The sequence below is a fragment of the Muntiacus reevesi genome, chromosome X (assembly GCF_963930625.1).
Source record: "Muntiacus reevesi chromosome X, mMunRee1.1, whole genome shotgun sequence".
Lineage (NCBI taxonomy): Eukaryota > Metazoa > Chordata > Mammalia > Artiodactyla > Cervidae > Muntiacus > Muntiacus reevesi.
In genome coordinates this window covers 31,984,896-32,012,099 of record NC_089271.1, presented here as the reverse complement: position 1 = coordinate 32,012,099, position 27,204 = coordinate 31,984,896, and the positions used below count along the sequence as shown (strand labels likewise).

General features: G+C 36.4%; 1 protein-coding gene across 2 annotated transcripts in view; it reads left to right on the top strand.

Annotated features, from left to right (window-relative positions):
• DMD (dystrophin) overlaps positions 1–27,204 on the top strand; it is a 2,163,935-nt gene that overhangs the window by 167,376 nt on the left and 1,969,355 nt on the right. For both annotated transcript variants that reach the window (XM_065915496.1, XM_065915495.1), the window contains exon 2: positions 24,975–25,036. In XM_065915496.1, coding sequence (XP_065771568.1) covers positions 24,975–25,036 — 62 coding nt within the window. The remainder of the gene's footprint in view (positions 1–24,974; positions 25,037–27,204) is intronic.

The window sequence follows — 27,204 nt, the reverse complement described above, 5'->3', positions numbered from 1 at the left end:
TGTGTAAACATTGATAAATGGTTCCAAGATTAGCCTGTATAACATTTTGTGTGTCATCTTAAGTTAATGCTAATATCTTTGTAACTTGCTATCATTTTAATTTATAATAGTAATAATACTCTAGAAATTGCTACATTGATAGTTGTCATTAATTATGACTTATTTCTAGTATTTCTATTTGACTGTTGCAGTTTTCATCACTGTGCTGAAAATTCTTGTCTATTCCTTCAAGTTGTCCACCTTTTCCTTTAAAATATAGATAAATCTATCAGTCCAAAATTTTTTTCCTGTTATATTCAATCAGAATTATTTTTGAGTCTTCATCAGAAAGTTTCAATGTCCAGGTTACCTCCGAGTCTGTTATATATTGATATATGCTTTTTCTTTTATATGTTGATATATGCTTTATCTGTTCTATGTTGATATGATTTATCTTTTGACAGTGACTATATTTTACTTGACTTTTTGCTTGTCTGTCTTTGTATGAATGCTAGGCTTTGTGTATGGAGGAACAACAGAGGATGAAGTAAATATACTTAATCCTGGAAATGAGCACAGCTCTTTTGCTGTCACACTGTTAAGATGAGGGTTTGAGTCAGCGGAGTTCATATTAAGCTGGTTTTAGGTTGTGTGGTTGCTGTAGCAACGTGTAAAGCTCTGCTGCTGCTGCTGCTGCTGCTAAGTCGCTTCAGTCGTGTCCAACTCTGTGCGACCCCATAGACGGCAGCCCACCAGGCTCTCCCGTCCCTGGGATTCTCCAGGCAAGAACACTGGAGTGGGCTGCCATTTCCTTCTCCAATGCATGAAAGTGAAAAGTGAAAGTGAAGTCGCTCAGTCGTGTCCGACTCTTAGTGACCCCATGGACTGCAGCCTACCAGGCTCTTCCATCCATGGGATTCTCCAGGCAAGAGTCCTGGAGTGGGGTGCCATTGCTTTCTCCAGTGTAAAGTACTCTAGACTTCCAGTTCCTCCAGTGAGTGTCTTCTGTGGCTTTGTGCTTATGTGATGTCTAGAGTGCTAAAGGGGCTTCTCGGTATTCCTGTTCCATCCTCAGCTTTCAGTTGATCTTGTGTACCTGTCCCTCCCCCATTGGTAAGAGACTGTTGCTTTATTTTCATGCGGGATCCTGTTCCCAAGAAGATTCTCTCCTTCTTTCAGGAATAGATACTTTTTTGCCTGTCCTCTCCGCCTCAAGAAGCAGATTTCTGCCTAGACCCAGGGATAGCAGAGTTTCCTGCATTTCCTTCAGTGGCTTAAATCTTTTGCTTCCTAGAATAGAAGGGTCTGGGAAGATGGGTTTCATTTTATGCCTGTGTATCACAGAGGTAGGGGCTTCCCTGGCGGCTCAGTGGTAAAGAGTCCACCTGCAATGCAGGAGATGCAGGTTTGATCCCTGGGTCAGGAAGAACTCCTGGAGCAGGAAATGACGATCCACTGCAGTATTCTCGACTGGGCAATCCCATGGACAGAGGAGCCTTGCGGGCTACAGTCCAGGGGGTCCCGAAAGGGTTGAACACAGCTTAGCAGACCAAACAACAACATCATAGAGGGAGGCTTTCTCAATAGAGGACTATGGAAAAGAACTCCTTCAGTCTGCTATCCCTAAGATTCTAAAATGTCATGCTAGGCCACCCCTGACTTTTAAGAACTCTTCACAATTTTAGTTTTTTTTTTTTAGCTGCTCCTATGTCGGCTACCCCTTCCTCTGGTGCTCTGTCCAAGAGGAAATAGCTCATATGTCTGATGCCTCCTTGGAGAAGATTGTCACATTTAAGAGTTGAGCTCATCTTGCTGTCTTGTAGCTGCAGCTTTCTAATGTGGCTTGGAAAAGTATGCTTTTGTAAACTATCCAGCCTTTTCTCATTGGATACAACATTCTCCTATAACATACATCTGCAGCTGAGGTAGACTTTGATTATGATGTAAAATCCCCCCCAATTTTTTTACTCTCTTGGAAATATCCACCTTTAACATGTTAATGATTATAGCCATTCTTATTTTAAATGGAAACACTTAATGTACTTACATATTTCTATTTGAGAAAGGCTGATTCAGAAAAGTGATATTTCAACAATTATCATTAAATAAATATTTATTGAGGACCTTTTATCTGTGAATCACCTACTGACAAATGTGGGGTTAAAAAGTTGGGAAAAATAAAAAACAGTCTCCTGTCTTTCAAAACTTCTTAGTTGAGTGAAGACATGTCAAGGCATAGATACTCATGTACATTATTTATCTCTATCTCTAGTCCTTCTTTCATTGATGAAAATCAGTGTTAAATAGAGTAATATATAATTAGGAACTATGCGTGAACTGTTTGGTATTTCAGTTTAGATCACAAAAGATGGTTCAAAAGCATTTGAGTTATTCAGAATCTGTTTGTGAAACCTAATTTCTGATGTCAAAGCTAAGATTTGGCACATTTCCAAAGTTGTATTTGAAGAGGTAGATACTGGTCTCTTGGCTTTCTGACATGTGTGTGTAGTGTGGGGTGTGTGTGTGTGTGTGTTGCTGTGCAATGATGGTGAGGAGGGAGGCATAGGAGGGAGAAAAGGATGAGGAAAGGAGTGTGGTATTGCTTGATAGCTCCTTCTCAAGGGTAGAATCACCAGGAAATTCTAACTGAATTTCAATTTTGAAGGTGAAACATGAAGGGCACCACATTATATTTCTGTAAAGTAAATTAGATAAGTTACAGCTTTATGAATGATGGAGAGAAAATGAATCCCCAAGGACTGGGGATGTAAGCTCGGAATAGCTTCAGGGAGACTGAAATGTTTTCTTCTTTTGGTAATTTGCCACAAAATGGGAGGGGGTGCCATTCTTTTCTGCTGCTTCTTGCTTGTAATTTTCCTATTTAACTTTACATATCTATAGTCACGCACTTCACATCCCATCACATTGCTTCAATGATGCTCAAGCCAAGTTTGAACACCTCAAACTAAGTGGATTGAAACATCCATCCCAAATTTCAGTAGGGAACCAACAACAGTGGCAGGGAAATGTCCAGCCTTGCCATGGTCCAGACCAAAGAAAACAAAGATAAGCACTGTCAGAGAGTGCAAGTTTTCCTGTTACTTCTAGATTTCTTCTGGTTGGCCTAGTAATTCAAAGACAGGTTAACAGGAGAAAAGCCACACTTAATTACATGTGGGTGGGAGCTCCATAAGAATATGAGGCCCAAAGGACAGTCAGGCCATTGAGACTTACTGTTCTATTCTGAGCTAAGAAAAAGGAGTGGGGGCCTGGGACTTCAAAGGGAAGGAAAACCTTTCTCGAGGAGATGGAAAAGCAGCTGTTTGGTAAACAAATGTTTGCTGGCTCTGCAGAGAAAAGGGGACAGTGATAGAAATTTGAACAAGCACTTTGCTAGGTCCCTCCCTGCGCACCACACCTTGTTCATGTTATGCTATAGTTATCTATGATGACAGAATAGATCCTCTGTCTAAATTCTTTTACACAATTGAGGGCAGGTGGAAGGTTCTTCCTGAGTCTTTTGGGCCTTGTTTGCTTTTAGCTTGAAACAATCTGAATGCCCAAGTGATACATTTGGGGTGGCAGATTTTACTCCCCTTGAGCACAAAGGATCAAAAATGAAGCTGCTAGATAGGAGAAAATAAAAGTAGGCATTCATTAGTTTTCTCCCTTATTGAGTTTATAATAATGGTACTTATTTCCATTCATATTAGTTGCTGGGGAACTTTTAACATTCTCTGCACTGACAAAAACTTCTTTCTTAATCCTTTTCATCTCCTCATAATGATGCATATGAGGTTGTTGGAGGCTTGTACTAATGCAAAATGATGAGCTGTAACCTAAAATTAACCAAGAAAATAAAGAAAGTTAAGATTTCATGCATATATTTATATTTGTCATCTGGGGAAAACCATTAGACTGCTGAAATATGAAATTTCAAATACCCTCCTTTATTATGTTAGAATACAAAATCATTGGAGAATTTGCAGTTTTTAATAATAGAAACACTAATCAAAATGATGATATATTCATACTTTGAAAATTAACCATCCTTGGCATTTTGCCCTTTAACTTTTGTTGTCTAGCAAAGTCAAAGAGAGACTTTCTTGAAAGATATGTATCATGATTAGTGCCATTTCGTTGGGCATGTAATTTTGTAAATGCAGTGACTTTATTTAATGTCTTTATTTTATTGATGATACTCAATCAAAAAGGTTTTTGCAATCAGTGGATGCTATAAAACAAGCACTTTAAAAGAAAATCATACTTTCGGTTGTGGTCCGCCAACTTCTTTTTCTATTTTGGAAAACTTGTGTTCCTTCTCATTTGTTATTTTCATATACAGCTTACCTAGTTTGGTATTCATTTTATTCTTTACCACAGTTCACAGACACAGCACTGCTTAAGTCTAAGCAAGAAATTCTACAAGGCTTACAACTTCCTCCCTGCTAATGATTTTTTTCTCATTAAGTTTGAGTCTAATGAAACTAAACAGAAAGTTCTGGTTGGATTCCTTGGTCACCCTCATCTGTGTTTGTGAATTCTTATAATTAGCATGAATTTAAAGTTCTTTTTATCACTGATAGTAACCCAGAGACAATTCCAACTTGGGTTTAAATGGCCCCATGCAGAAAAGAATAGCTGAACAAAACAAAATAGCCTCACATGTTTATGGCAGATAAATAACCAACTCAGAGCTAGAAGTGGCATGAGCTTTGGTTCATTTTTTTCCTTCATAGTTTCAGGTTGAGATTCTTTTTCCTGAGTTTGCAGATAGCATCACATCCTTATAAGAGGAAAGAGGGCATCTTCTCATTTGAATGTGGGGCAAAAAATTATGTCAAGTAAAACTGATTTTGCTGTACAGTGGCAAACTGAGTGTTGTATTAATTAGGACACTTGATTACAAGTCAAATATACCAAATTTGAACTAGTTGTATCAAGTGTGGAACTGATTCTAAAGGATACACTTATTCTAAGGATTAAAAGGTTTCTTAAGGAAGGCAAGGACAAACTGCAGTTGTGCCTCAAGAAAATGCTGGAAGCAGGCAGTCAAATGTTTTCACGATTCTGTTGCATCTCCTCTCTGCACCATGTCTTATATTGCATACTGACTTACATTTTCCTCACATGACAGAACATGATTGTCCACATCCCCTTTCATTTATATCTCATAGTCAAAGCAGTCAGGGAGAGCCTGACTCAACTCTGAGTTCAAAGTCTAAATTATTCTTCAGATATCTTTCAAGATAGTCACATCCGTTTATATATATAGACATAGACATTCGCATATGTCTATGAATTCAGTTCACATTTAAAAATTTCAGTGTAGGCTATGCTGTAGCAGTGCAGATATTCTCATCTGTTACTGGAAGGAATGTGATTTTATACAGTGTTTTTAAGAAGTAATTTGAAAATACGTACCAAGAATTATAGACATGATTATTCACCTAGATCCATTAACCGACTTTGTGAGAATCTTTGCTAAGTCAAAGTACCACATTTGAGTAGAGGATTTGTTCATATAGACATTAACTATGGTGTAATTTAAATAGCAAGATTTGTGAAATCATTTTTCAGGATTTTCAAAAAAGGCAAAATAGTCATTTTCACAGGACCATATAATGCATCTAGCTATTTAAATTATGTTTTAACAACACTGGAAAACCTCAATTATAATTTTAAAGGAGGAAAGCTTTGTGGTGATCATTTCACAGGTATATACTTATCTCCAAATTCACAAAGTTGTATACATTAAATATGTATAGTATTTTATGTCATTCATAACTTTATATCTCAATAAAATAATTTAAAGATATAAATGTAATCACAGCATATGAAACGGAAAGGGAAAAGAAATAATGGTCTAATAAATATTGAATTGGTATAGAATATCTCAGTCTTAAGTTAGAACTTAGTATTATTAACTAATGCAAAACAGTATTTAATGAATGTTGAATGATACCTAGTTTTAATGTTCTATAATCTGGACCTTTCTTTAAAGGGCATACTAGTGAGTTTAATTATGTGAGTCTAGAGTGAAAATAAATTTTTCTAATGGAATAAAAAAATTAAGCAGGATATATAATTATATATTCAATTAACACTCAAGGAAAAAGGCAAAAAAAAAATTCAGTCATAAAGCTTTGAACACCTTTTTTTCTCCAGTTTCTAAAATTTGGATAATAAATTTAAATTTAGTTTATAAATTAATTGACCTTGATAATTGCATTAAACATCAAGGTTAATAATGCCTGACCTTCTTTCCCTCTCTTCTAGCCCCAGCCTCTTTATTCAACTTTATTCTAAAGTATCATTTTAAATCTAGCAACAAGGCCCTACCATACAGCCTAGGGAATTATATGCAATGTCGTATAATATACCATGTCTGACTCTTTACAACCCCATGAACGGTAACCTACCAGGCTCCACAGTCCATGGGATTTTCCAGGCAAAAGTACTGGAGTGGGTTGCCATTTCCTTCTCCAGGGGATCTTCCCAACCCAGGGATCGAATCTGGGTCTCCTACATTGCGGACAGATGCTTTACCGTCTGAGCCACAGAAAATTCCATGGATGGAGGAGCCTGGTAGGCTACAGTCCATGGGGTCACAAAGAGTCAGACACGACTGAGCAATGTCAATGTCAATAATAAACCATAATGGAGAAGAATATGAAAAAGAATATATGCATATATACATATACATGTGGGCTTCCCTGGTAGCTCAGCTGGTAAAGAATCTGCCTGCATTGCAGGAGACCCCGGTTCAATTCCTGAGTCAGAAAGATCCCCTGAAGAAGGGATAGGCTACCCACTTCATTATTCTCAGGCTTCCCTGGTGATTCAGGCGGTAAAGAATCTGCCTGCAATGCAGGAGACCTGGGTTCAATCCCTGGGTTGGGAAGATCCCCTGGAGAAGGGCATGGCAACCCATTCCAGTATTCTTGCCTGGAGAATCCCATGGACAGAGGAGCCTGGCGGGCTACAGTCCACGGGGTCATGAACAGTCATACATGATGGAGCACCTAAGCCCAGCACAGCATGTACAGATACATGTAAAGCTTCATCTCTTTGTTGTACACTAGAAACTAACACAACTTTGTAAATCAACTATATATTAATTCAAGTATCATATTCTATCCTGTTTTTTTTTTAACTTTGATTTCTCAGTTAAGTTACTCAGACAGTGAAAGCCCTTCATTCAGACCACTTTTCATATTTGAAGACCTTCTTTGATCTTCCAATTTTATCTCCTGATCTATGACTACTTGTACAAATTTAGTGTTCAAGTTGACATACACCTTTTCTCTTTTCAAATTACTTAGCGATCAATAGTTCTTCTGTTAGCCACTATCAGTTCTTGCTACTGATCTCTGCTGAGAGTTTGTTATTTTTCAGATGGTTTTGTACTGTGCTTTGAAGGTACTGGTTTCCAAGCTGTGAACTACTGTATCTCTGCAGTGAGGAGTGATTTGTTTCTTATATGTCATGGTGCCTATTTATATGCTGTGAGGATGATCATTTAATTGATTCCCTCATTGACATGGGTTGCTTTAACTAAAGAAAAGTGTGCATTAAAGGTATACAGCAAATTAAGGCATAAATATCTGAAACAGTCAGCTAAGAGACAAATCTTGCTGAGTCTCAATTACCGTACTGCCTTATGTCAATACTTATCTTCTCAAGATATCGCAAAAGAAGCTGAGCTCTTCTCAGAAAGGACTTTGCAAGAAGGTGAATTGTAAGAAAACTGCATCTATGTATACTTGAATATAAGAAGCTAAAAAAAAAAAGTCTCTAAACCTAAATGATTAAAGAGTAGTATCTAAGGAAATATGGAGAAAGCCTACAATTTCTTAGACTGGTTAAGGGGTGCAACTGAACCCTTATCACTGTACTTCTTTTCAACCCAGTTACTGTGTGTAGATCCATAAAAAGAATGCTCTATTAAAGAGAGAAAAAGAATAGGACATTTCTTAAATAAGAAGTGAAAAAAATCACAGTCTGAGGAACAGTAATATAAGTTGACCTATTACTGCTAATGCATATATTCTTGGGGGAAAAAAAAGGAAAACATGGATCATTAATAGGCGTAAGAGTCAGAATATTGTCTTTATGTTTCATCCAACACTTTTCAAACCATGGAGACTTCTGGGACTCTCCTGAAGACTACAGACACTTATTTGTATACACATAAAATTTTTGCTTTCATTTTTAAGAATTTACCCCATAGTCCTATGAAAACCTTTGGTTCTCAGGATAGGAATAGCAAAGTTGATTATTTTGGTTCAGACATTTTCTATGCCCTTTAAAGGTAATGGCTCATTTAATCCTCACAAAAACACTATGAAAAAGCTATTATTTTTATAGCTCTTTTACAGGTGAGGAAGCTAAAGAGAGAAGTTTATACATATAAATCACAGAAATCCAGCTAGTGGAAGCAAGGCTGGACTTTGAATCCAGGCTACATGGCTCCAGAACACATATGCTGAATAAAGATGCTCTGTTATGTTCTAGAAAACACAGTAGCTTAAAAAATCAGGTAATAGCATTTTAGATCGAAAGAAACACAGAGATTATCTTTCCCAAACTCCTATTTTTTAAAAAAGAATTGACAGTTGAGTTCCAGGTAGCTAAACAATTAACTGAACTCAAAAGAGCTAGTTAGTGTTAGAGTCACAGGTTTCAAGTGAGAATATTCACCCAAAGCTCATTACAATGCATCATTAGCATCATTGTTATCATATTTATGGCAAGGAAACTGAGGCACACTCCTAAGAAGTACCGGAGCTATAGTCAAACTGAGATAGTCTGGTTCACAGTTAAAACCACTATATTGTTGTAACAAAGGAATGCCATTCCTTTATAGTCTGCTTGGTAAATACTTAGTATAATAAAGTTAATCATAAAAATTGGGAAATTATGATGTAATCAGTCTTATAAACTTTGTATACTATGGTTGGTTCTACTTTATAATCATTGAAATGTTCTCTAAACTTAAAGTAATGCTTGTAGTTTGTTGTAATTCATGCAAATCTAAATATAAGAATGGAAAAATCACCTATCCACAAACTGTTCAAAGTTCACACACTCATAGGAGTAAACCTTTTGCCAGTTGGACTCATGTCTTTTGTAATGACTAGGATTTAGTATTTGTAATGATAAAATGAAGAAAATAATTAAAGAAGACTTGTTTTTGACTCAGAAAATTCCTTGAAAACCGCAAACTCTTCTATTGTTTTGTGAAATATTATCTTTGTAAGAATCCAACTTGTTGCCACAGTTTCTAAACTTTTATAATTTTAAGTTATATTTTCCTCTACAAGTTCAACACAATTGTACCTAAGTGCAAAGAAGGGCATTAGTTTGGAAATTCAGTTCAGTTCAGTTCAGTTGCTCTGTCATGTCCGACTCTTTGCGACCCCATGAACCACAGCACTCCAGGCCTCCCTGTCCATCACCAACTCCTGGAGTCCACCCAAACCCATGTCCATCGAGTCAATGATGCCATCCAACCATCTCATCCTTTGTCGTCCCCTTCTCCTCCTGCCCTCAATCTTTCCCAACATCAGGGTCTTTTCCCATGAGTCAGCTCTTTGCATCAGGTGGCCAAAGTATTGGAGTTTCAGTTTCAGCATCAGTCCTACCAATGAACACCCAAGGACTGATCTCCTTTAGGATGGACTGGTTGGATCTCCCTGCAGTCCAAGGGACTCTCAAGAGTCTTCTCCAACACCACAGTTCAAAAGCATCAATTCTTCAGCTCTCAGCTTTCTTTATAGTCCAACTCTCACATCCATACATGACCACTGGAAAAACCATAGCCTTGACTAGACGGACCTTTGTTGACAAAGTAATGTCTCTGCTTTTTAGTATGCTGTCTAGGTTGGTCATAACTTTCCTTCCAAGGAGTAAGGGTCTTTTAATTTCATGGCTGCAGTCACCATCTGCAGTGATTTTGGAGCCCAGAGAAATAAAGTCTCTCACTGTTTCCAGGGTTTCCCCATCTATTTGCCATGAAGTGATGGGACTGGATGCCATGATCTTAGTTTTCTGAATGTTGAGCTTTAAGTCAACTTTTTCACTCTCCTCTTTCACTTTCATCAAGAGGCTCTTTAGTTCTTCTTCACTTTCTGCCATAGGGTGGTGTCATCTGCATAGTTTGGAAACTTTTTAACAATTATTTAATTTATATGCTAACCTAAATCCACATCTACTTAAATTATTTAAGTCAAGACATAGATCAAACTTAGCCATTGCCATTGTGCAGTGTGGAAAGTGTTCTCAGTGTGGTCCTGTGACAGATCTTAGAAAAGAAAGAAACACATATTTTTTTAAAATCCAATAGCATAATGAACTTGAAAAAAAAAGAAATCTTTCATTAGAAATCTTAGAAGATGCTGTCAATAACCACTTGTCATCAGTGTTAGCAACCTCAGGCTGAATAAAAATTGATTGTGGGACTGCATTTTCTGTGCTCTGCTCCTTGGATCATCCATTAGCATTGGCACCTGATTAACTCTCCAAACTGTCTTTTCTTTTGATTATATCCCAGAACTTCTTTTGTATTCTCAGTATTAATTTTCTGAAATCTGTCCTAAAAGACAGACTCTAATGCTCTTTCACAGACTGCAGAATTGTTCCTGTTTATGCTAGAAAAATCATTGGCCTTTGCTCTATTTATACTTTTTGGCTTGATCTCATAAACATTGGCTTAAGACTTCCATATTTGGTGAAAAGGGAATGAATGATTACTCTTTATTTCTTTTTTTTGTGCTTTCAGAATTTGGCACAAGGTATAAATGAATAGTCTCCTACTGACTGTTGTTGTTACAGTAACCCACTGGATTTCCTTAGGACATGCTTTCCCCATAAATCATCTTCTAGATGGATTTCAATCTATGCTAATACTTGGCCATGTATAAGAAAAACATGCTTGCATTAATGTTTAAATTGTGACTGATATGATAAGGAGAAAGATCAAGAGAGAAAAGGTAATATATTCTAAATAGAAGACTTTTGGGGGCTTTCCTGTGGCTCAGCAGTAAAGAATATGCCTGCTATTCAGGATACAAGGGTTTGATCCCTTCACTGGGAAGATCCCCGAAAAAGGAAATGGCAACCCACTCCTGTATTCTAGCCTGGGAAATCCCATGGACAGTGGAACCTGGCGGGCTGCAGTCCATGGGGTCACAAAAGAGTTGGCCAGGACTAGTGACTAAACCCACCAACCAATAAAAGACTTTTAGAAAAAGGTTGATACTTAACTTGAAGCCCCTGTATCAATTTATATTAAATTTAGATTTAAACAGTGCAATCAAATGTCTTAAATGAGGATACTCTATATATGGTCTGCTATTATGTATTTTATTCTATAGGACATGTTTACCTGCATATCTAGTATATTTCTCTGTAAGACAGAAAAAATCTAAATCTCTGTAACTTACAAGAATAGTCATTTATTTCTTAGTCCCATGTCTCCTTCAATCTTTGTATTGAATTCAGGTCAGTTCCACATATGTATCTCTCCTTTTGGGAACATAGTCTACATGAGGAATGATCTTCCACCAGCTAAGCAAATAATTGCCAGGAGAAGTGAAAATGCACCATGATTCTTTAGTCCCTAGCACAGAACTGATACACTGTCAGCTATACTTGTGTTTCATTGGTCAAGTCAAATCACATGACAAAACACATGTGGGTGAGGTAGGAAGTGTAATCCTCCTTAGGTTGACTTATGGCAAGCAAGGAAAGGAAAAAATGAATCATGAATAAATTCTCTGATTGCCTACCTGCTCACAAACTTTCAATGAAAATAAGTATATAGTTAGGAATAATCATTCTAGTCACTTATGTTATACTACATCTTTGCTTAAAATTGCACTTAATACTCTATGGCAGCCTTTTTGGCACCAGGACAGGTTTCATGAAAGAAACCTGGCTATTTCTCCACAGACCAAGAAGGGGTGGGGATGGTTTCAGGATGATTCAAGCACATTACATCAGTTGTACACTTTATTTCTAATCTAATGGCACTGCTGACCTGTCAGGAGGTACCAGTCTAAGGCTCAGAGGTTGGGAACCCCCGCTAGGATACGTCACCAAAATGAAGAGTTTGTAACTATGGTTATTTACTTTTTACAGACAAAAAACAGGCTTTGTGTTGCTTTGTTGTTGTTTAGTCTCTAAGTCGTGTCCAACTCTTTTGCAAACCCATGGACTGTGTTCCACCAGGCTCCTTTGCCCATGGGATTCTCCAGGCCAGAATACTAGAGTGGGTTGCCATTTCCTTCTCCAGGAATCTTCCCAACCCAGGGATCGAACCCTCATTTCCTGCTGGGTAGGCACATTCTTTACCACTGAACCACCTGCTTAAAGGATGCCTGAGGCAAAGTTAATACAGGATCAAATCAAGTAACTTAGGCCCAATACCCATATGGATTAGTTTGCATTACTCAAAAATCTGACTCAAACAAGTGCTCCTGCAGGTGGTTTATTTGCACAATAATCCCTGGTAGCACAAGAGAGAGATAGGCATAGTGAGTCAGGAAATGGAGAACAGATAATCTAAGAACTACTGTGGGCCTGAGGGAACATGGCCAACAATTGTTCTACTGGGATTTTATCCGTAGATTTCTGTCCCTCATTTGCTGAGGATTACACTTGGAGGAATTAGATCTCTGTCACTTCTGGGCTGCCCGGCAGATGGGTTTACCAAGTGCTCCTAGGATTAGGAAAAGCCCTAATGCAAAGATACAGAGAGATGTGAATGCTTGAGCTGGGAAGTCTTCAGCATCCACAGCATCTGTTGACATTCACAGATAAATTCAGGGCTGGGCCAAGGAAATAAAGCATGAGACATGAGCTATATCTACTCTATCATTTTCTTAACCTTTACAGTGCAAGTTTAGCAAATGTACCTTGTGATTTAAATATCCCTTTGTAATACACCCAGAAAAGGACCCCAGGTCTGTTTATAAAGCATCTCATTGACACAGACATTTGGAAATGACCACTGTGCGCATTTGGCTGATTGCTTTTCTGTTTCAAAAAGAACTGTTTTACAATGCATTAAGATAGGTAAAAATAAACCACAGAGTAATGTATTTTTAAAATTTTCTAGTAGATACATTGAGCACTTTAAAACTGACTAGGCTGCAGGATGAAAGCAGGCTTCTAGCTAGTGGTTCTGCAACAGTATCCAAGTATTTCATTCCACCTCTGAATTACATAAGAAACCTTGATCTATTTTTATTTATTTTTCCATAATTTGTCCATAATTATTATTTTTAATAAAATAAATGATCTTTTTCATGACATACTACTGTGTATTTCAAGTTTGCATACTAATTAATAGTAACTTCTTTTTACCCATTAAAAAGTCTACACATGTTTGTGATCAAACAAGATAATATATTTGAAATCACTTCGTAAATAATAACACACCACAAAGATATTTATTATTCCCATTATGGCTAAAATCATTTCATTCTTTGGGTCATGAGAGGCTGTAATTTATACTAATATAATTTTATACTCTTTCTTATCTTTCAAATCAAGGAGACTCTAATTACTGCACATTTATAAATACTTTTCTAGGTAGGAGTCATATTAATAGTAAGATTTTCATACTGTTAATATGACTCCTACCTAGAAATTGTGTGTATGTTGCACGGTAATACAATTTATACAGACAGCCCACAAGAAGTCGTGGTATAACCAGCAATAAAGTTGTAAAGGTTTTCTCTCTTGATTTTTCTTTAAATTTTCACTATTAATATGCACCATAGATCTGTCACATTTCATCTTCACAATTCTGTACCAGGGTTTTTATTCTCATGATACAGATGATGTGTTTAGGCACAGACAGCATAAGTAACTTGCCTAAGGTCATACAGCTAGTGAGAAGTGGAGCTGGAGTTTTAAGCCAGGCTATTTAATGCTGGAACAAGCATGTTTAAGTATTGACCCTTACTGTAGCTGAGACATATTCTTGGTGTCAGAATGGAATTTGCACCACCTACCACATAGCACTCTCCTAACTCATGCTAACCTTTTGTATACTCTTGTAGTTCCAATTTTCTCTTTGTTACAATAGTAATAGCTTCATTGTTATTAGGCCCATCTCATGGTAAATTCTACAACCATATAAAAATAGTTCTGCAATTTTTGCATTGAGTTTTCAATATGTATGGTATTATTGGTTATTTTATGAATATGCAGTGGTGTGGTTATGTAAGGTTCTGACCATAACTCCAGTTTGCTAATATACCTTAAATTCTATGATTAAGTGCCAGCATATGGGAGGGAACTTTTATGTAATATGAGCTGACACAGTTGTTCAAATTATTATCTGAACCCATCAACTCCCTACCATAAAAAGTAGTTGACCTACATGAGAAAGAAGTAACATTTTCAGGGGAGGTAAAGGGCCAGACATGTCATCTGTAGCATCTTACATTGTGTTAGAAGCCACAACAGTCAAGAGGAAGTAAAGAGCAATTTCATTATATTTCAGAATGTAATTCACCTAGAAAAATCAAGGCAAATTTTTTGCAATAAATATTCTCTATTTTTCATTCCATATAGTGATGAAAATCAGTGCTTCAGTCCAAATACCAAATTATGAGAGAAGATATTGAAACATGATTTTATATCTAGTGGGTGCTCAATGGATATTTTTGGAAATGAAGACAGAAAGTGTATAATTAACAGAGCAGTTTGAGCAGTATGGCAAAGTGGCAAGAAAAATAAAATATTGGCCCGGGACTCATTAGATGTAGAATTTAATTATGGAACAGTTAATCATTTGATTTGTTCAACCAGTTCTTATTAAGAACCTATTTCTGCTTGAAGGTACCATGTTGAACGCCAGGTGTTAAAAAGACATAATGATCCTCCATTCTAAGTGTGGTCACATATAGAGGGTGATGGGTGGTGTGTAAGATGCTATATAGAAGAGTGTAAACTATTTACAGGGCTTCCTTGGTGGCTCAGAGGGTTAAAGCGTCTGCCTGCAATGTGGGAGACCTGGGTTTGATCCCTGGGTTGGGAAGATCCCCTGGAGAAGGGAATGGCAACCCACTCCAGTATTCTTGACTGGAAAATCCCATGAATGGAGAAGCCTGGTGGGCTACATACAGTCCATGGGCTCACAAAGAGTCGGACATGACTGAGCGACTCCACTTCAAACTATTTACTATACTAATAATATAGTTTGAAAATACTAGAGTACATATATATCAGAAGAATTGATTGATGACTTCTTCCAAGGAGATAAGGCTGATTATGAAAGTTCTTTACATTTGAATTTGATCTTAAGAGTGAGAGTTCTTAGATCACATTCCAAGGACTGCATGCACAAGGGACTATAATGAGAAAGTGTGTGGCTTATTCACAGAGACATTTGGCATGTGTGGCTAGGGTAGACCTGGTAGGTATGTGTGCAGAGGGGTAAAGGGTGTGTGTGTGTGTGTGTGTGTGTGTGTGTGTGTGTGTGTGTGTGAGTGCCAACAGGCATGATAAATATTAAATTTAGAAAGGCATTTGGAGTCAGATTGTGAAAGCCCTTGTATCTGGCTTCTAACCTCAGGATAAGCATTTTTCAAACTTGCATATTAACTCACGAGTTACTTATTTCATTACTAGATGGATGATGGTGCCATTAATTGGCAGGAGGAGTTGGATATGTGAATTTATTTGGGAAGATGAATGATATTGTTAAAGTTCCTGCAGGACATCTAGATAGAGGTATAAACTGGAGTCAGCTATGTCAGTGTGAAGAGCAGGACATTAATCAAAATGAAAAATATAGCTTTAGGTATCATCAGTATCAATATATAGTGGTGGTTGGGGAGGGAGAGAGGAAGTCACTTTGCTTAGGAAGAATAAGCATAGTAGAACAAGACAAGAAGAGACAAAAGATAGGTAGGACCCTGGGAGAATGCCAACATTGTCAGGGTGAATGGCGAACAGGTCACTGGAACAGATTAGCAGACAGCCCTTGTATTGGAGGGAGAACCAGGAATCAATGATATTTCAGAAGATCAGAAAGCTTGTCCACTCTTTCTAGTAATATCATTCACTAGAGAGATGGATAGGGAAGCCTGGTGTGCTGTGGTCAGTGGGGTGGCAAAGAGCTGGACACGACTGAACAACTGAACTGATAGGGATTCCAGTTAGTACCTTCCAGTTGGCTTGTAACTCCTACATTTTCTTTTCAACTCAGATTTCTCTCTTGCACTTTAGGTTCCAGTATGTAACTACCTACCACCTATATCCTTCTTGTCCCAAAACACTCCAAACTCATTATCCCAGTTATTCCCATATTCTCATTATATATACAGACCCAGGGCTCTTCCTGAGCACTCTGGACTCCAATTTGAGTAATTTAACATCATTGGCTCTACCTCTCCCAAATTCCCTACCTCCACCTCTAATTAATGATTAGTTCTTATCAGTCATACCTATGAGTTCCCTGTTGGCCTAGTGGTTAGGATTCCGGGGCTTTCACTGTCATGATCTGGCTTGATCCTTGGTTGGGGAACTGATATCCCACAAGCTGCATGGTGTGGCCAAAAAAAAAAAAAAATAGAAGTGATCTTATCACTGCTGCTGCTGCTGCTAAGTCGCTTCAGTCGTGTCCGACTCTCTGCAACCCCATAGACGGCAGCCCACCAGGCTCCCCCGTCCCTGGGATTCTCCAGGCAAGAACACTGGAGTGGGTTGCCATTGCCTTCTCCAATTGTTGTTCAGTTGGTCAGTCATGTCTGACTCTTTGTGACCCCATGGACTGCAGCACGCCAGGCTCCTCCATCCTTCACTAGCTCCTGGAGTTTGCTTACATTCACGTCCATTGAGTCAGTGATGACTCCAGTAACCTCTCCTGACATATTGTCCATACTGGGAAATAATTTCTAAAAGCAAACCTATACTGCCATCCCCCTACTTCAATTCTGGTTCAGTTTCTAACTGCCTTCTAGCTAAAGTTTAAGGCTCTTTATAAATAGGCTGATTGTTTATCTTTTTCTTAGACTCATCTCTGCCACTTTCGTCCTCCTCTTTCTCTAGTTCCAGAAAAGGACCACACACTCTCTCTTACATACAAATAGCTGCACCTGCTCTTTTTATTGTCATGAGTTCTTTTCCACCTTGTATGCTTCTATAATCTTTTTTTTTTCTTTGCTTCTGTACACTTGATTGGGCTTCCCTGGAAGCTCAATAGGTAAAGAATCCACCTGCAATGCAGGAGATGCAGGTTCAGTCCCTGGATCAGGAAGATCCCCTGGAGAAGGGAATGGCAACCCATGCTGGTATTCTTGCCTGGGAAATCCCATGGACAGAGGAGCCTGGTGGGCCACCCCCATGGGGTCACAAAGAGTCAGACACGGCTTAGTGACTAAACCACCATACTCTTGATTAACATTCAGAACTCAGCCGAGATGTCACTTCATCACGGAGGCACTGGGTTTGTCAAGTTAGTTCCCTTCCTAGAGGCTTATGACAAAGCTCTACATTTTCTGTATTTGGGAACTTATTGGTGTATCTACTATCTCTTCATTTTAGGGTATGTTTCTCTCACTACATTGTAAGACCAAAGGGTAAGAACTTAATTCTTTTACACAGTTGAATTTCTACCACCTAGCAGGTGTCAGTATGAATGTGTCATTTCAATGGATAGTCTTAAAGAGGAAAGGCAGTAATAGTTTCCTCTGGATGCTATAAAAATGACCACAAATGTAGCCGCTTAAAACAACACAAATTTATAATCAAACAGTTCTTCAGAACTTCAGGTCAGAAGTTTGAAATTGGCCTCGTTGGGCTGACATGAAGGGTCAGCAGAGCCATGTGCCTTCTGGCAGCTCCTGGGGAGAATCTGTTTCCTTGACTTTTCCATTTTCTAGAGGCTGTTCATGTTCTTTAGCTCATGGCCCTCTTCCTCTATCTTCAAAACCATCAACATCGAGCCAAGTCTCTCTGCCATCTCTCGGGTTTGCTCTCTTGGGCCTCTCTCTCCCCCTTTTAAGGACACTCGTCATTATTCTGGGCCCACCCAGATAACCCAAGATAATCTCGCTGTCCAGTATGAGCTGGTTCGCACATCTAATTCCATCTGCAACCATAATTCTCTTTTAAAATAATTTATATTTAGCCTATTTTAAAACAATTAAATTTTAACAAAACTTATTCACAGATTCTGGGAACTAAGATGTGGACATCTTTGGAGGACCATAATTCTCTCTACAAGTTAACAGAATCAGTATCTGTACAGAAGAAAAATGAGAAGAGTTCTGATACCTTTATTGAGCCCTACTATGTCACACTTTCAATGCTTATCGCTTGGGAAGACAGTTATAACCCAGATAATCACTGTCTTGGAAATTAGAAAGGATATAGGCAATGTTAATAAGAAAATCTTTTATAGGATGATGAACAATGGAAACTGTATTACACTGACTGTCCAGTGAGTGCGGAATAAGGAAACATTTTTGACACTGGTTTTTCTTTTCTTTGTATAGTAATTTAATTATTTTAGACCACCTCATTAAAATGACCGTGAATGTCACCTTCAGCCCAATGTTCTATAATCCTGTGATCAAAAGCTTTTACTCAGATTTAATGGAAGCATTTTTCATGCCAATTTCCATTCTACTCTCCTCCACTTTGCATTGCCATTTTGTAGCATTAATAACATGGTAAACCCATTTTCTAAATATGTCCTGAGTTTGTAGCCTTCCTTCATAATGTTCCACAGTGTCACATAATCCTATCTAATGTTTACCATTAGTCTTCTGCATTTCTCATTTCCTTTTTTCTCATTTTTGGTGGAAGCAGAGAATGGACTGACTCCAATAGCTCTTCCATATTGCTTAATAGTCCTCTCTTTAAGGTGAAATAAACTCATGTCCCTTCATTTTTCTTCCCTATGTGCATTTCTAAATTGTTTTCAACTTTAATGTTTCCTTCTCCTCCTAAACTTCTATTTTCTGGGTAACTTAAGAGATGAGACTCTTCAGTTAACATTAACTAGCACCCAAGGAAGTATTGGTAACACTTAAAAAAACTATTTTCCTAGCAAAGATTGTGATTAACTGCCCTGTGAAATAAGGATAATTTCTGATATTCTTATGACTGGGTGGGTTTTTCCCCCCATTTTTTAAAATAATTTCACTCATGTTGTCTCATGTAATAGCATAAGGGATCATGTCGTGGAGACTACCCATAATCTTACTCCCAGCTCTCCTTGTAATTTCATCCCATTCTGCTCCCTTCTTCCATTTTTAGAGTGTAGGAGAATTGCATATAATGGAGAGCATGAGCTTTTATAATGGAGAGCATGAGCTTTTTGTTTCCTATTTCCCTGCCTTTGCCCTTGGTATCTTCTCAATAAGATTCATCCCTGCCTTTGCACCTTTTCTTCTTTCCTTATTTTTGCTCATCTTTCTAGGTTAAACCTAGCCATCACCTCCCAGAAAATGTCTTCCCTAATATCCATGTGGCTACATAATGTCCCTTTCTTTGTGCTCCCAAAGTACCCTTTGAATATATGTACACTTAATTATGCAAAAAGTTTAATATTTACCCATCATATGTCATTTTCTACTATGCTGTGAACTTTGGTAAAAAAGGAGTCTTGTTTATCTTCTTGATAATTGGTACAGTGACCAGCATATACTAAGCATTCTGTATATAATATTTTCTATACATTATTGCATAAATAAATGGATTCATGACATCTTAACAGCAGTTCCATGAGTGAAAAAGCAATGAATGTCCTCAATTCACAGGTAAAGGCCACCAAACTAATAAGTTCTACAATGGAAATTGAGACCTAGTGCCTTAATTTTACGTTCTCTGTTTCCCCAGTATCATTTTTGTGCAGTAACTCACTCTTGTGAATCACTAAGGTCACAATTTAATTATCCCACTTTTATAGGGGATTGAGGGTATCAGGGATATCAAAGTTAACAGTGGGGTGAAAGGTCTTTATGCTAATCGTAAAAAATATGAAAGAACAGATCTATTGAATAAAAAGATTTTATTAGAAAGGGTTAATTGATTCTGAGGTGAAATATAGTTTTTGTGTATGGCATAAAGCTCATTTTATATGGGTTTTCCCCACAGAGAGAATAAAATAGAATGTTGGTCACTTTTTATAATATAGGAACTAGTAGTTCTTCATTCTTTGATATCTCCACAGAACAGTTGTCACGTAAATTTTTCTAAGAGGGATTTTCTTCCTTGCTTCTCACATTGTTATTCTCAGGCATATTTGTATTAGTAGCAGAAAATCACTCATAAACAAACCCTAGAGGCAATGAAATAAAATATGTGTTTCTTGAAATGATTAAACAGGAGTATATAGTCACTTCCTGATAAAAGAGTTTTCACTTGATTCTTTTCTTGTCTTTCTTGATGATTTCATGTTAATATCTCCTACTATAGTTTGTGTATCTACAACAACATATACTCGTATCAAAATAGTCTCTATAAGCTCGGTAACAATTTATGTATATAGGTTTATATGTGTCGACTTTAACTATGAATGTATAGGTAATCATGCTTAAAATGGTCAAATTTTAAGTAATATGAGAAATTATAGTAGAAATAGATTTAACTATGCTGTGCTGGGCTTGATCACTCAGTCATGTCCAACTCTTTGCGACCCCATGGACTATAGCCCACCAGGCTCCTCTGTCCATGGGATTCTCCAGGTAAGAATACTGGAGTGGGTCGCCATGCCCTCCTTCAGGGGATCTTCCCAAGCCAGGGATCAAACCCAGGTCTCCCACATTGCGGGTGGATTCTTTACCACCTAAGCCACCAGGGAAGGCCAAGAATACTGGAGTGGGTGGCCTATCCCTTCTCCAGGGGATCTTCCTGACATAGGTGTTGAACCGGGCTCTCCTGCATTGCAGGCAGATTTTTTTACCAGCTGAGCTATCAAGGAAGCCCAGATTTAACTATATACAAGTATAAAGTTTTAGCATAATAAGAATGAAACAAAAATCGAAAAAAAAGACCACTTGGGAACATATATTTGTTCATTGACTAAGTGTAAGTAGCTTAATTTACAATAGTGATTTTTAACTTGGATTTCATGGTATTAGGAATCTTTGGCAGGGAGGTCAGTTAACCTCATGAACCTGTATGTAAATATGTATGTATAGGCATTTTTTTCTACAGAAAAGGATTATTATTTTTTTATCAGATGATCAAATGGAATCCATGACTTGAAATGTTTAAAAGCTACTAATATATGACCTCATTCTAATGAATTTTAATTTATCAAGTGCTTGATAGATACATGAGCAGAGAATATAAACAAGTATTTTGGGAAAAGTAGAAACATATAGAATAAATAAATGTATAAATTGTGTTCTACTTCATTAGTAATCAAGCAGATTCAAATTATAGCAAGCATCAACTATCTCTTTATATCTAATAAAACCACATTTGTCCAAAAATACAAGCAAAAAATCTGCTATCAATAGCATAAACTCACTCTGATACCACTAAAAATTGGTATGACCATTGGGAAAGCAATATGACATTATTTAGTAAAAACCATAAAATTTTCGATAATGTTGACTCAGTAATTTCTTCTAAGACTGTTATACAGCAGAAGTTGGAAAATAATTCATGAAAATGTTCATTATGATGGAATCTCTAATAACAAACAAAAGGAAAAACTACCCCATATGATGTTTATGGCAAAATAAGTAAAAAAAAAAAAAAAAAAACAGAATATTATTGTGGCTAAGTAAAATTCATGTTTTGGGAGGACTGTAATGTGCAGACACATAACTTTTGGTGATCCTAGTATGTTAAAATATTTTCGTCATACTAATATATGACAAAAATTGAAACAACAAATATTAATTAGCAAATATAAGACCATTATTATATAAAATATTAACAAATCATACGGTATCATTAAATGGTTCAGTTTTCACTTCTAGGTAAACACATGTAGACATGCAGGTTGTTCACTCTAAAATTCCAGGATGTCATTCACATAGGTTACAACATACATGGAACATGCTGGGTTGTTCAAAACAAGGCTCTAAATTCATGACTATTTTTTATTTGTGTTAATATGTTCACCTTTTATGACTCTGATCACCTTGTAGCATTCCATATTATCTATACAGTCGTAATGTAACATGGTCACTGTGAAAAGCCATGGACTTTGATTCAAATAAACTATAGCAGCTCATCTCTGTCACTTATCAGTTTTATTCTTTCTGAGCTTGTAGTTTTAAAGTATAAAATGGTAAATTACATATGGGCTAATTGAAATAGTGTATGTAAAACAGCCTTGTAAACAATAAGATAGTAATGTTATATCTTATAATAATGATAAAATTAGTATTATTAATATTTGTCATTTTATTTTTTTATTTTTAATTTTTTTTTAAATTTTTTTATTAGTTGGAGGCTAATTACTTCACAACATTTCAGTGGGTTTTGTCATACATTGATATGAATCAGCCATAGAGTTACACATATTCCCCATCCCGATCCCCCCTCCCACCTCCCTCTCCACCCGACTCCTCTGGGTCCTCCCAGTGCACCAGGCCCGAGCACTTGTCTCATGCATCCCACCTGGGCTGGTGATCTGTTTCACCACAGATAATATACATGCTGTTCTTTCGAAACATCCCACCCTCACCTTCTCCCACAGAGTTCAAAAGTCTGTTCTGTACTTCTGTCATATTAAAGAAAATATGTTACTATACCAAAAGAAAACATTAGCAGGTAATTCATGGAAGGCATATTTTTCTTGCATTAAAAGCAAAAGAGGTACAAGAGTACATTTAGTGAAGATGTTTATATGGTGAAGCTCACATTTAGTGCTTTTTACACAGCAAATGCATATTTTGCACATAATGTCAAGGTTTCCCTTCTGCCTTCAAGGCCTATCTAAAAATTGTTCTTTGTACCTATAATCAAAAACAATAAAAATATTGCTTCACTACCCACTTTTCATTTAAAAGCATCTGGAACAAATCTCTTCAAAATACCCTCATGTTCAGCTTTTGGTGAAGATGTTTGGGTATGTTTTAAAAACCTCTGGATGAATGCTTTCAAATGACTCATTCATTCTCCCATGTCTGACAGATAGGATATATATGAACATGTAGGAAAAATAAGTAGAATTGCAAATAAGGTTACTAACTTTTGTGAATATATGTGTATGCCTGTACAGACCTGTACATACCTGTCTTTCTTTATAGCAAGTCAGTGAAAAGGGTTAAATCTTGACCATCTGAAGTTCTGTTTATTATTATTATTATTATAAAGAGTAGTATTAGATTTATGGCAGTAATATTCAAAAGAGGCTAGATTAGGTTTAAAAGCTATTAGTATCTATTTTTATTTATTCACACTTGTCAACAAAGGAAAGATTTCTATGTTATAGCTATCATGTGTCCTCTACTGTGTGAATAATGTTGGTATTTGACCATACACAGTAGCTTGTGGGAGTAACACAAATAAGGAGGGAGAATTTTGTGATGCTAAGTAACATTTTCTCATCTAGGAAAATGATTTTAGGTTTATTATTTTTCCACTATTCTCTTTTATATTGCTTAAGAATATCTACTTATGGATTAATAATACTCTTTAAAGAGAAACAGACATTCTTAATGCATAGATATGTGTGTCATAGGAAAGTGATTGTTTACTGTGTATCATCTGTTTTCAGAAGCAGTGGAGATTGACTACTGAAAAATAATATGAGAGCAAATGAGGTTATTTCCTGAGGGCATTTCAATAAGGGTTCTTTTGACCCATGTAAATAAAATATGAAATGTTTCAATTTTAAGTCTCTCTCACATACACTGATTTATTCAACATTGACTAATATGATTGCATATACAGTAATTTCAAGATAAGCTTCAGCATCAAAAAAGCATTTTAATAAATCACAATTGATGATTTTCCTGTCCATTGGACTCAATACTAACTTCCGGCTTTGGAAAAAGAGATAATTTTTAGAAGCTTGAATTCTGCGAAGCTCTTTCTTAATAATTTTCCACCCTAATCTCTTGGTGTAAGAAGTCCTTGGGGATTTTTCCTTTGAGTATATTTGTATACATAATCCATGAAGAGTATCATTTGCATTTTGATTTGAAATTTGCTGACTTTTAGATGAAGAGAAGTGCTAGAAATGTTGTAGTTTTACGATCCCCCTTCCTCTAATGCATTCACATATTGATCAAATATTTTCTGAGCTCTTAATTTGTGCAGACAATATGCTAGGTTCTGGGGTACAGAGATAAGAAAGCCATGCTCCTGATCATCAGGAAACCTCTCCTATAATGGGAAAAAGCTATGTTAGGGGCCTGTGTTAGAGTATGCAGGTATTACAAAGGAGGGAAAAATAATTTCCTGATGGACTGGGAATGGGGCAAGAGGAAAAAGCTCAGGAATAGTTTCTGGGAAGAAATAACAGACAATTATTTCTTTTGATTCTACTGGAGCATCTACTCATGATAGTTGCTTTGTTGGTGTTTAGTCACTAAGTCGTATCCACCTTTTTTGTGACCCCAGGGATTGTCACCACCTGGCTCCTCTGTCCATGGGATTTCCCAGGCAAGGATACTGGAGTGGGTGGCCATTTCCTTCTGCAAGGGATCTTCCAGACTCAGGGTTCGAACCCACATCTCCTGCATTGGCAATTAGATTCTTAACCACTGAGTCACCAGGGTAGCACCACTATTAATAAATTGTCTCTTTTTAAATGCTTTTATGTAGTATTTGAATGAATATGGACTTGACTGTATCAATTATTTTTCAGATTTCATTTTAGTTTGGATGCTCAGTAACAACATCACTCATGTTCGATTTCATTATCAGTGAATTTGCTACTAAATATACAATAACACTAATGTATATTAACAGAAAGTTATTTCGGTTGTAAAATATGAGTGATATCCAAAGTTGCTTCTTAATGATATCTCTTTTTCTTTTTCCTTTTTACATTGTAGATGAAAGAGAAGATGTTCAAAAGAAAACATTCACAAAATGGATAAATGCACAATTTTCTAAGGTAAGGATATTTTGTTGCTCCTCTATTGAAACATGATGCTGATTTTTCAAAATGAACTGTGTATGTGTGTGATTTACATGTCCATATTGTTTTCCTCATAGTCTGTTTTAGCTGTGCAAATCTGGGAATATTATATTGACTTTTAATTAAGGAAGAAACAACAGAATATGTGATAAAGAGAAATTATTTAATTTAATAAAACATCTCTTTGATTCTTCTTCATAATATTAGTTTCTTTAACAACATAAGTCACCAGAGGATTTTTTCAGCAATCTTCATCAAGTAGCTGGTATATATCATACACTAGAAGAAGATAGGAGAAATCTTTATTGTTCTGAAAACAATCATTTTATTGGTCCTTCTTGATCTTTACAAAGTACAGGAAAAATGAATAGGCTATTTGGCCCCAATGATAAGTTTCTTCTCTTTTTATGCAGACATCAATCCATACTCCTAATATTTATTTATTTTGCAAATGCAACTAACTCGTGATCAATAGCACAATTCTAGATAATTTTTACATGAACACAGAGTAAAATATTCTTACCTTGAAAGCTACCATTAAGAGTGAAATATAAGGGGTTTGTTGTGGGTTTCAAGGTTAGAAAGACTTGATTTACATTTAATAATTGTGGATTGGGCAAATCAGTCAAATGTTTTGTAAGTCAGTTTCCTCATCCTTTTATTGTGTGTGTGTGTGTGTGTGCATGCCTGTATAATCAGTCAAATACAGATAACAGAAGTATAAAACTAATAAAATATGGCTCCTATATGCAAGGCTTTAAGAGAAGTAAAATAGTAATAATGGTTATTTTGCATGTTACTGTGATGATTAAAAGAGGCACATTGTGTGAGAATTTCTAGCACAATGCCTGACACCCTTAATATTTAGAAATTACTCTTTTCTTGAGCCTGTCTCACTTTGTGAAAATCTTGGCAGTAGATCCAAAAAATCTACTGGGAGATGCAGTCTAAAAAGTGTTCCCTTTACTACTTCAAAAAGCTTTAGAGTATCATCCATTCTTTGTGGTATTTGACAACAGAATTGCACCAGGTGCTCTTTAGTATATTGGCAAGAAGTAAAGTTACTGAATTTTAACTAATCAAATTTCATTTATATTTATTTGCTGAGGTATTTAATAAGTAGCTATTACAGAACTTTAATAAACAGAGGAATGAAATATGTTTTAAAAATCTCAACTTTTTTTAAGTGGCATGCAAATAATATAAAAAGAAAATTATAATAATACAAATGAAAAATAAACTCAGAAATATTTAGGATAGGAACTCATAATTCTGAGAATATTTATCAGATAGCTGTGTCTGGTTTAATTACTGTATCTAGTAGCCTCACTGAAATTTTCTTAATTTCAGAACTTTGTGGCAGACAATAGATAAAAGCTTTCAAACAAATCTATCAACAAATCAAAAGTATAAAGAGATTTTTTTCATAATAATAATGTATGTAATAATAATAATAACTACTCTGAATGTTTGAATTAAACTAATTAGTTATTTTAATAAGGGGTGTAAACATGATAGACATTGTGAATTCTCATTCCCACGAATCTAAATAGATCATCAGTCTCTGTACATTGACATTTCTAAGTGTTGTTTACCATAATGCATGTGCTAATAAACAAATATAGTTTGATATCTTATATTCTGTAAAATATTGTGAGCACTGTCTTAGGCACTCCCTATCCTAAGGAGCCCTCATATCTTAAAAGCTGTGGAATAATCACACCCATGAGTGTGTTTACTGTTTTTTTGAAACTAGCCCGCCCCCAAATTCAACTCCCACTTACTTCATTTATTTTATAAGTGCTCTCCCTGAACCTATTAAAGTTGGATCAGGAGAGTCACCATTCTTTTAAATGTCTGAGCTTCATATTTGGGCATATCTTAGGTATCAGGATTATAAATAAATATATTAACAAAAATAGAAGGAAGCTATTTAGGGATAAAATTTATATGAGAGTGTGTGTGTGTGTGTGTGTGTATTGATTTTTCATTTAGAGATCTGAAAGATATTTTCCATGTTACCTGGTTTCTTTCTTGCTGTGACTTCAGGTTGGATGACTAAATTTTATCTCGATGCTTTTGAAGATAATGAGAAGAGAAAGCTAATTGATTCAGTTTAAGCTACTCGGTGGTACCAAAAGATA